At 37.5% G+C, this 12,065-nt stretch overlaps 1 protein-coding gene across 2 annotated transcripts in view; it reads left to right on the forward strand.

Annotated features, from left to right (window-relative positions):
• Positions 1–12,065, forward strand: part of macrod2 (mono-ADP ribosylhydrolase 2) — a 489,520-nt gene that overhangs the window by 442,986 nt on the left and 34,469 nt on the right. The window contains exons 10-11 of one of the 2 annotated variants that reach the window (XM_026223581.1): positions 8,574–8,618; positions 11,319–11,372. In XM_026223581.1, the coding sequence (XP_026079366.1) occupies positions 8,574–8,618; positions 11,319–11,372 (99 nt within the window). The remainder of the gene's footprint in view (positions 1–8,573; positions 8,619–11,318; positions 11,373–12,065) is intronic. The other variant, XM_026223582.1, reaches the window with a different exon arrangement.

Below are 12,065 nucleotides of genomic sequence, written 5' to 3' on the forward strand. Positions count from 1 at the left end.
TTGGCTATGAAATGTGATGTAGACATAAATCATGTAAAAGGGTCTTTATAATGTTAGTCAAGATGTTTTGCCACCAAAATAATAATTTAGGTCTGCATGGGCTATGAGAGGGCTGCACAATTTAGGGGGAAAATATTTTCTGATAAAATTCCAATTGTGATTTAAAAAATAAAAGCTCAAATTTATGATTATTGTTAAATAAAAATATGAAACAGTATTGTTATATTCCACTGTATAAAAATAATAATATGAGTTAAGGGGGAAAAAAATCCAGTTAAACTGTTTTATAATATAATATTTATGGCTGCCTTCATTTATTTATTTTCAAACATTAATAAGCTTGTATTTTGGTGGAAAACCACAGAGAGCCCTAAAAGCTTCCATTATGTTGACAACAGCTGATTTATAAGCGCTTTTGATTACAAGTTTGAGAAGATGGTTTTGCTTTTTTTGTTTTTTATTCCAAAGGCTTGTTATAAATGACCCAAACTCACAGCATGTGCAGAGACGAGTTCAGATGAATGCATGTAAATTACACAAATGTTGTGCTTCACTTTTGATTAATCATGCTGTTTTATGTTAATTGTGAAATCAGAACCATTTCTGCAAGACCTAATTCTTATATTGACTAAATGGTGTGGTTAGGAAGCTCTTTAAAAGCAATCTCAATGGTAATGCTACGATGTAAAGAGTAATTCACAAAGTCTGGGCTTTTAAGGAGTTTGAGAGGTCAAGTTAATAGTTCCAAAGTCACACAAAATGGTTTTATCATTAAAATGCGGGTCGAGGAGGCGGACACGAGCACTGATTAATAAACAGAGAGAGTGGTCTGATGGGGTCAGAGGTCAGCGATGCAGAGAAGGGGTCATCTGAAGTAATTGCAAACCTTTAGCGCGTTTCATGTTTGTGAGTCCTGAATTTGGTTTCAACATAGTTTATTAAACTCTCTAATCAACCACAGAAAAACGCTTTTCTCATTTCTGTCAAATTTTAATGTAATTAAAGTAGTCGTTCGTCTTATTCCATATTTTATACCGTATTTAAATAGCTTGTTCCGTATCTGTGTTTAATCTGAGAATCATTCTAAGTGACATATGGAGTTATTATCTGTAGTGAAGCATGCTCGTCGTTCTCGCTGTTCAACAAGCAACATCATTTGTGTTTTCTTAGCGACATCATTAGCATGTTTCTCTGACTGCGTATTAGATATTGATTAACGCAGGAGGAGAGGGTACAGACAGAACATTCCAGAAGAGCGAAATTATCATGAGGATGGTATATTAGGGCGAACTGTGGTGGAGTGAGGGTTTGAAGTGCTTTTTAGATGGAGAGAGAGAGACAATAGGACTGAATTAGCTCTGCTGGTGTCCCTGATAGCGCCGGTTGTAAAATGTGCAAAAATAACAAGGGTCTGACAGCTCGATCCCAACACCTCATCATCATCATCACCATGGGAACCAGCGTGCTGAGAGCCGCGGAAGAGACGTGCTCATTTTAACTGAGCTTTAAAGCTGCACTCGGCATCTCGCGCTGTGGCTACTCTCTGACACGCCGCATACATTTACTCCCTCTCTCTCTTTCTCTTCCACTCACTTACTCGTGCATTCATAGAAGCCCTCGTCTGATTTTGCGTCTATACCACTGGAAGAAAAATCGTCTTTGTCCTTGTTGCTAAACGAGGGAAGTTATTGTTGTGCTGTCACTTCACAAAACAATTTAGCCATGTATTCTTCTGAATAGTTTTGTTTGTGTTGTGTGTACCTGTTAGGATCGTGTGTTCTTTTAATCTCTTCCTATGCAGCCTTAAAAGTGTCTGACAACTGGCAAATAGAAAGGAATAGTGCTGGGACATGCAAACAGGGCATTTGCATATGGCAAATTGTCTCATCAGTGTTTGCCTCCCAACCAGCTGTCAAAAAAAAAAAAAAAAAAAAGCAGCTGCAGAAATGAGAACATTTTTCTAGATGATAGCAAATAACAGATTTTGGAAACTGTAATGTGCAATGCAAGTGTTTTAAAGCCTTATTTTGATGCAGTTGTTTTATATTTTTATGTGTTTGCTTTAAAAGTTTATATCCAAGAAATGGCCTTCTAAAACTAGAGTAGGTGATAAAAAATGGAAACTAAAACTTATGCAATGCTAAACATGAATTGCTTTATTTCCTTAGATATTTTTAAAATATATTTTCTATATATCTTTTAAAATGTTTAGATGTTTTTCATTGTATTGACAAAAACTGCTCTAGTAAAAAGAAATATATTTAAAATACATTTAGTTCATACTAAGGATAGTTCAAATCTATTAACATATTCACTGACATTTCACTTGAGACTTACTGATATAAAAAATTATACTTCAACCTTATTTGGAGTACTTCTACTATATTCAGCCTAAAATGTGTCATGTCACTATTGATAAGCATTGTATGATCTTTGAAAAATATCGGTCTTTAAATATGCAAGACATTTTAAGTGTACATAATGCAAACTTGAAATAGTTCCACATAGTTCCATAATCAATTCTATTTCAGTATTTCTTAAGTTGAACTTAAGAACTACTTCCGCACAATTAAAGTGCATTAAATACAAAATTAGTTGTTCCAATTTAGCAGACTTCAGGTATACCAGTTTAGTATACCAAAAGTACAATTGCAGGGTATTTATATTAAGTACCTAAATTGTTTAATGTATTTGTGGTATACTTAGCATGAAATGAATGTATTTCAAATACATTTCAGTATATTTATTTTTCACTAGGGTGTTCTTCAAAATATCTTATTTTTTGTCAAAAAAAAATAAGAAAGTCATACCGTCAGAAAGGCATAGCTAGTTTGTTGTTTGTTGGTTTATTATTATCCAGAGATCGTAATATGACTGTGCAGTACTCTATTTTATTTATAGTGCCTGCTAAAGCAAGCATCACTATTACTCAAACGCAAGGGTTGGGGATCCCCTCTTTCAGGGAACCCCTCTATCAGGCTTGTAACTTGCACATTTATGCACATTAATTATTCCTTAAATTGTGTTGTGGCTTGTTTAGACAATCAAATAATAATAATGATAATCTGAACATCATAGCAACAACATAGTAAATCTTACAACCTCCCACAACACAACTGCAACAGTGAGTAAATCTTTACCACTTACCAATTTATTGTTCATTTTTATCACACACTTGTTTCTATTGTTCAAAGACATTCAATTGAAGATAAATGTGTGAGGGTATGTTGTGAAAGCCCAATTTCTGCCTGTACTACATGTTGATGTTTCTAAAAGTTATTTTCTTTACACTCACCCATTGATTTTTCCTTCTGCGGTCTCAGATGAGGAGGAGGAACACCATCATTAATGAGATTCTGCTTTTCTTTAGTTTGAATTCTGTACTTTTCCTATCCCTCAGTTTGTTTGTTGGAGTTATCACTCACTTCTGTCATCCAGTCACATCGATTCTTTCTGATGACACCTGGCTCTGGCTCCATCTTTAGAATCGTAGACATATCAGCTCGAATAGAATTTCATCAAATCGAGCTCCATCTCGACATATTCCTCCTCCTTATCACCTAAAATCCTCAGATTCGTACAGATGCTTTTATATTCTAGATTTCCTTAATCTTGACTCCTAAATGGTCAATTATAATGCATTTTTCACTTAGTTTTTGGTTTGTATGTTTGGTGCAAGCTGTGCAGGACAAGCTGCTCATTTGAATTAGCAGACTAATAGACTGCATTTTTACAAAGCAGTTAGCTGCACTAAAAGACAAAAAGTAGTTATGTAGTTATTTGAAGCTATTTAGAGGTGAGTCTTGTAAATGAAATGCTTGTTTCCTTTACGCTTCTGTGCATCTTCCACACACACACTCACATCTCCAATGTCCCAAAGTCGCCCACTCCTCCTACCTCCAAGTCATAGTTCTGCTTAGAAGAGAAATGTCTTTGAAGTCCTGTCAGTATCTAAGACAGTGCAGCTGCACTGTCAACTCTGCTTAGCTGCGATCCCATCCCATGTATCCCGCTGTTATCCTCCCTCAAGAGCCTCAACACCCCAAAAGAGCAGTTTGAGGTCCATTATGATGGAGCTAGTGGGTTTGGGCCTGCGAGAGGATTCTGAAGAATATCCGATGCTTATGTAAGCGAGTACAACACACATCACTGCCTGCTGTCCAGTAACAGTCATTTATGAGTCAGTGAAGGGACCAAGAAGAATACATTTGTCAGAAAATGAGGATGAAATAGATATGTGAAAGAGCTAGGAGACGGTGTGCCATCTCTGTGTTTCATTGATGTGGGTTATGATTGTGTTTCAGCTGGTTACAACTATGAAAAAAGCAGGCAGAATTTATTTAATGTTCTCTCTTTCACAGTGTTTCAGTGTTCTATATTGATATGATAAATAAGTAGATTTGGTATATTGTAAAAAAAGAACTGTGAAAATGTGTGAAAGACACTCTCTTTGTCTCTCAATCTGATTCTCACGCTCTCATTCACTCTTGGTCCACCAGCCACATCCATATTAACATGGTGTTTCTGTGCTGTGTTCTCAAACGACAGCTCCCCCTGCTATCTTTAATAGAGGCTTTCCTCTCCCAGTGCTACTGTGTCAGAAAGCCTATCATTTGTAAAGCCGGGTGTTTGTGGTGTTATGATGGTTGTCCGAAGTAAGTCAACGGGGCCTCCTGGACCCCCAAAAGAGTTGAAAATGAAGGCTGCACACACAACGTCCTCACTCTTTAGGAAACAAACACTGAGTGTGTTCCGGTGCATTAGTATCATCAAACACACCATGGGAATTTTTTTGAAGTGCCACCATGTGTGGCGCTTTACACAGCTAGGAATCCAGTCATTATGCTAGTGGTGAGGAGCTAGCAGCGATTTAGCTGTGTGTTACTTTCAAGAGACAGAATCATTAACATACACAGCTTTTCTAACACTATACTGTACAATAAAATACTTCAGTGCAGCTGTTGAATATTTGTAATTTCTATGGATATTTTGATCGTAAGAAAAGCTTTGATATGTTTATTGTACTGTAAATTAATTCTGTCTTGGCTATGTAACATTACATCCTTTCAGTTATTATTATTTATCTTTTGGTTTTTTCTCAGCCTGGAATATTAATCCAATTTGACAAAATGGTGGGTGGTGAGCTGGTTTTCGTCGCACCCCAGTGCTCTAATTGATTGATTAAAATAATTGATTGGTTTGGGAGGCCCTGCAACTGATTAAAATGCTTTCAGACACGAGCAGATTGAAAGGCAGCATGTTCCAGCACACTCTCTGGCCCCCAGGGGCCCATGTCTGGCTGTCCTTGAGGAGCAGAGACAGTGGATGTACGGTGGTGTCTGTGCAAGTGCCGTCCATCTGGTCAGTGCAATTAGAACAGTCTCTAGTTAGTTGGCTTACATGTGTCTTGTGTCTTTCCAAATCATTTAGACATCTATTGTTTTGGCTCACATAATTACTGCAACGTATTTAATTTAAAAATTATCTACAGGTATCTTTCTATTTATCTGTCTGTCTGTCTGTCTATCTGTTGGTAGGTCGATCTGTTTGTCTGTCTGTCTATCTATCTATCTGTCTGTCTGTCTGTCTGTCTGTCTATCTATCTATCTATCTATCTATCTATCTTTCTATCTGTCCATCTATGTCTGTCTCCGTCCATTCATCCATCTATTTAACTGACTGTTTGTCTGTCCATTCATCCATCTATATGTCTGTCTGTCTGTCTCTGTCCATCCATCACTCTGTCTGCCCGTCTGTCCAACCACACCTCTATTTATTTGTCTGTCCGTCCATCCATCCATCCATCCATCATCCATCAATGCATCTTTGTGTCGATCTGTCTCTGTCCATCCATCCATCTATTTATTTGTCTGTCTCTGTCTGTCATCCATCTCTGGTCTTTTTCTGTATGTCCATTCATCTGTCCATGTGTCCATTCATCTATCCATAAGTCTCCATACATAGATACATACCTACTTACCTTACATTTTTTGTTTAATAATCAGCATTGCAGGGACAGAATAATGCAGCAAGCACAAGTCTTGCTTTGTGCATTTAGCATAACGTGCAAAAATAAATAAATAAATAATCACATAACAGCATAGCAGTGCATTACATTTACAGCACTTTCATTGTGATATTGCATAATCAACTGGCACACGCTCAGAGGGCACTTGCTCTTTGCTGAAGGTTGTCCAAAGGGTTTGCTCCCTGTCCAGTGTGACTCAGCATGTTATGATGTCACTGTTTTCCCCAGATAAATGCCTGCTTTTCTTTTATTCTGTGTTAAACAAAAGGAGAAACATGGCCCCACCATCCTGAGGGAGATTTGACAGTCTTCCTCTCATGAACAGATGACAGGAGTGTTTTATCAAAGCAGGAGCTTTTGCTTGAGGCTGGATGTGTGAGTGTGTGAACGTGTTTTTCTGTGTGTGACCATGTGCCTGTCTGAGGATGACATGCTGATGAGGTCTGCAAGAGGTTTAGAAAATGAAATAAAAAAAGCTGTTTTTGAAGTCACAGTGATTTGCTATTCACAACCCATTCAACATATGTGATTTATTTCTGAGTGAAACAAGATATTCAATGAAAAAAAGATGGTGGAATTTATTTGGAGTTCAGTGGATTATAAAAAGTAGGTGTTAGAAACCAGAACGGAGCTAAAAGATGCCACAATTTCACTCATTGTAAAGGAAGAGCATTTGTTTTACAAAGACAATCTATTTTTCTTCAGAATAAGATGCACTGATGAATTTGATATTGCTTGTTCCTGGATTTATTGTGGACAAAGTAAATCATTTTGATTTATATTGGCTTTATGAAAAAAGAAAAACCCTCTTCTCTTTTAGCTAGAATTTCTTTTAAACATTTAGTTTTCTGGAAGAAGTCTGGGAGAATTGATCTAATTATGAGCTAGCGTTGTATGACTTGGAACCTGTTTGGTTTGTGGTAATAGCTAACAGTCGTCAAGGATGGCTAACGAGCTGTAACCAGGCAGAGGACAGACTGGGCTGCAGGTCCACTAGGTTTGGCATCATACAAGAAGAGAAAAGACACTCATGCAGAAAAAGAGAGAGTCAGATTCAGGAGACATACTGACTTCTTTGGCAAGAACTCTGAGTTGAAAGTATAGACAAAAAGAAAAAGAAGAAACAACAGTTAAAGAGAGCAGTGGACCTGTACAGGAGGGAATGAGAGCGAACAAGAACAGAGCAGAGAATATAAGAGAGCTGTGCACTGGAGGAATGCTGATCCCTGCATATTTAGCTGGCAGATGGCTGAAATACAGGTATTTCTACATACAGTCAGGTCAAATCACTCAGATCCTATAGATCAGTGGTTCTCAACTGTTGGGTCGGGACCCAGAAACAAGTCTTTTCAGGTTAGAGATTTATAAAACTATGTCTTTGACAAGAGCTAGATACAACAGATGATCGCCTACTGTTTAAAAATCTTAGACAACATTTTGTACGTCTTAAATCTAAAATACGACAAATATATACATGTTGGACAAATAGTTCACCATCATAACCCATAGTCAGGATACAGGTCTGTTTTGTTCACATTTGCAGTAAAGAAACAATGCTAAATGCACTGTGTAATCATCAGTAGTCATGATAGCAAAATAAATAAACTTTTAAAAAGGAGGGAGAAACATTTGTCATTTTTGGTATCGTCAAAGGTTGAAAATCAGTTTGCAAAATCATTTGTGACTTGGTTTAAGCTAGTCCGATCCTTGAAGACTATATATATATATGAAAGAAAAAAAATGAAAACATAAAAGCAACACAAAGCCACATTCACAAATGATTCGCACAGGATATGATTTTGGTTGCCTCATATTTATCTTTTTGGCCCAGAATTTGGAGAATAACACTTGCTACATTTATAAAATTGTCAGTTTTATTGTTAATGTCATGTTAATATTGTCAGATATTATTGGGTCTATGCAGTTTATCGTAACATTGCAATGTTACATTTTAAGGAGTTTCTTAGCTTTGTAGTTTAAAATGTTTTGCTCTTGTGATTATGTTCAATAAAAAATGTGGGTTCTAAAACAAAACCAGTTAGGAGCCACTGATATAGACATGTCGCTTCAACCTGGAACAATTTCGGCACTCCTCCAAATGCTGAATTTAATTGCTGCTTGGATCATATCAAATAGTGCGATTGTCTTTCCACAGATGAGCGTTTGATAGCAGCCTGAACTCAAATAATACATCCATCCAGATCAAACAGACTGCGAGCTTTCGGCTTGTCTCTGCTCAGCTTTCATTAGAACTAACTGCCTGAGGGACTCAACAAACCACATATTTTCAATCCTTAGAGAAACCTTGGATTTAATGTAAAAATCAATGCTTGTTCTGCTTCTGTTTCCTGTTCAGTCCTGTTCTGAGGTCTCACAAAGGGGAGCATCTCTGTAAATAAATGTGCTGTATTCCTGATTTGCTAAATACTCGTTAAACTGCTAATAGGACTAAGTAAATCCACGCTCACCGGGCTTCTTTTTTGATCATGTCGGGCTTGCCATCATAGCTTTTGACCTCTCTGGTTTCTCTTCCTGTCTCTTGCAGATAATGACGACCATAAGAATGAAAAAGATGCCAGTGTGGAAGAAGGTGAATGACAATGTTTCCTAATGCAGTGTTCACAATTGCAAACAAGATGGGAAATTATCACATCCAATATCCTGCAGCCCGACAAAGTTTAATCCACGGCATCTGAATTGCTCTCTCTATGATTAATCGAGCCTTTTGTTGTGGGTGGCAGCTCTACAATTGCCTTTAAACAAGAAAACAAGAGTCTGCATTTTCTCTTCGAATGCCTGAAAAAGTTTTGCTGGTGTTACCATGTGCAACTTTGGTCTTTTGGCAAGTTAATTGAGATGAAGGTTGCCAGGTGTTGTGTTCTTACAGGCCTGAATTGTTTTGGACCGTAGTCAGACTGATTGAAAGCTAAACGGACTCGCTCACCATGTTGTCGGCAATGACACAATCAAACGTTATCAAATGGGAATGCAATTTGTTTGGCACGTCTTCTTTTAACGGCGGTCCATTCTGATGCAAATCACCTAACCTCCTTTGTTGACTTTCAGAAAAGCAGAAAAGATTACAAGGCTTTCTTCTGGAAGCCTCTTTGACTGTACATTAACAGTGACAAAAAGAGATTGAAAATAAAGGTGTTTCATTGTGACTAATGCGCGTTTGCTACAGGAGCTAAATAGACGGCGGCAGGTACAGCATTACAAGCTATTCAGTGCTAAGCTAATTCCCAGCGCTAGACCCTTAAATCCGGCTTACATAGCCTCAATGGTCCCAAACCTGCTTAAGCAACTGTCAAAAAGATAACTGAGCATCGTACAATGGTAATCTAATCTGGGTTTATCTCTCGGTTTAGGCTGGACTACAAAACTGTACAGGTTGGACGATAATAGTTTCTGAGAATGCTATGCAAGGGTTTCAGTCAGACTGCAGTAACAGTGTTTTTATTGTTAACTAAAGCTATCCAATTTTTTTGTGCTAACTCAAATTTAACTGAAGTAAAATGTTAGATGAAAAACATCCACACATGAAAAACTTAGAAATGTTGTCTTTTCAACCAGATTAAATCAAGTTTAAACGGAAGTACTAAAATTACTAAAACTAAAATTAAAAAAAGAAAAAAAAGAATAGGAATTAAAATTACAAAAACATAACACATTGCTAGAACTAAAAATACATATTATAATAGTACATAAATAATAATTAACACTGTATAGTAGTATTTTTTTTTTTTTTTGTAAAACTGAACCCAGGTAAAACATGTCTAGCAGTTAAACTCCATGGAATTATGAGATGGACATTTTTTGGCAGGATAACAAGGCCAGCATTGATCGTTTCCACAAAAGTTAGATGATTGAAAACACAGAGGGTGAAAGAGAAGGAGTGCTAAATGAAGCATCTTAGAGCAGGAGAACATTTTCATAGCTCGACATGAAGTGAAAAAAGTAGCATGCTGTGATTTTTACTACAAATGCGAGAAGCTGTTCACAGGACTGGAGCTGTAAGCCAAGACGCCCATCAAAACCAGATCCAATCCAGAACAAGCATTTTTTTTTCAGCACTTAGCTTTGACTTTTTTATGGCTGCTCTATAAACCGGTATTCCAACAAGCGTCTAACCGGCCTCTGAACTACTGTAAGATCTCATGTTGGGGCTTTGAGCGGTTGCGTTTACTTCTGCACAATACCAGAGAGACCAATCACCTCTTTTGTGGACACTGTTATACCTCATTGTAAACACTGGACCGGGATGACCCGACATGGCAGCACCTATCAGGATTCTATCTTGTTCACAACACACCAAGTATCATGTCTGCACACACACACACACACACACACACACACACACACACACACACTGTAGCTCCCAGCGCCCTGCTTTTCCTGCCCCAGCAGTTTCGGCTAGCTTATAGCCTCAGTTTCATTCAGTGAATGTCTGACTGGCAGCCAAGCCCTGGCCTTTAGCAGTGCTTCACTTAGCTCTGGCTCTGATTCTCTCTCTTTTTCTCTGGAACCAATTCAAAGGCTCAAATGGTTGCCATTCTCACATGGAATTGAGGCTTTTTTTCCCCTTATCCCCCTGTATCAGCTCTCCCCCGCTCTCTATCAATCAATCCGTTTCTCTCCCTCTCTCTGTTTTTCACCTATTTTCTTGCTGTCTTTCACCAAAATCCCTTACGCGACATTTTTACAGCCCCCATTTTTTATCAGCTGGGTTTTGCCGAGGCACACAAAAGCCCCTGTTGATGCAGAATCACCTGGTGCATGTATATGCACTCCAGCAAGGCCTGCGACACAATAGCAGAGTATTCCTTCGCTCATTTCAGCCTTATCAGAGCTGTTCAGATAATGTATAATAGCAGACAATGGATACAAAGGTCTTAGATTTTCGCCAGCTCACAACTTTGATTGATGGAGGTTTTGTCTACTGAACATTTCTTTTTTGGAAATAATTTTTCATCAGGTCAACAATCGGTATGTTGTTAAACAATAGTATATAATCCATTGAATGCACTGTACTTCTCTATCCCATGCAGCCACGTTTTTGTTCTTGCCAAATATCAAATATGGCACTACACTGACTAACGTACTCTATATTACACAAGTAAAACTTTCTAATGGAATCCACTCATAACTGTACTTCTTAATATTTATTGTGCAGTTTAATTAACAGTGCTTACTAATTATTTATACTTTTGTTAAATTATAATTAATTTTGGATATTTTTAGATAATGTAAAATTATAGTTTTTTGATGAGTGGTGTGATTTTGTCAACAGGTAACATGGAGCCTGTGGAAGGAGGGGAAGATGATGATGTTGCTGATAAAAAAGGTACTGAATGAGAAAACCTGTGTTAATGTGAGCGAAGGTTCAACTGTCAAAGTCAGTATCACCCAGCATTCCCATCTTCCAAGCATTGTTAAGGGAATATCAAACTAAGTCTCTTTGGGATGTCCTGTCAGGGTGTGGATACCTGTCCAAGGAGCCATTAGCTTTGAATTCTGTTGTATCTGCCTTTTCGGTTGTGTAGCACTGAAACAATTACTCACTTCTCAATAAGATGGACCAAATATAATTCAATTCATACACTGAAGGGCGGCAGCAGGGTATTAACACCACAATTTCTCAATTTGTCTTAAAGCCAGAGGCTTGGAGATGGTGTTTTTTCTTTCTTTCTTTAATATAAAAGCAGGCAGCAATGATGTCTTTGGGGAAATTTCCCCAGGCTGGTATCTCTCTTCAGTATTTGCAACGTAAAGAAAAAGTTATTTTTTCAGTAAACTGATACTTTAGCAGACAACATCCAGATTTAGTTTTTTTTAAAATGACAAATATATTCCAGGACTACCCTTACAAACATTTACCATAGTTTATATCAAATACTGATGCTACTATAAAATCAAGTCAGTATTTAACAATATGTATTTCTTAAATATATTTTTACAATTGTTATTAGTAAGTTAACACTTTAGCTGGAAACTATGAGGGGCCGTACAAGCCATAATTCATTCTGGCACTCTCACA

Source organism: Carassius auratus, chromosome 38 (genome assembly GCF_003368295.1).
Source record: "Carassius auratus strain Wakin chromosome 38, ASM336829v1, whole genome shotgun sequence".
Classification (NCBI taxonomy): Eukaryota; Metazoa; Chordata; class Actinopteri; order Cypriniformes; family Cyprinidae; genus Carassius; species Carassius auratus.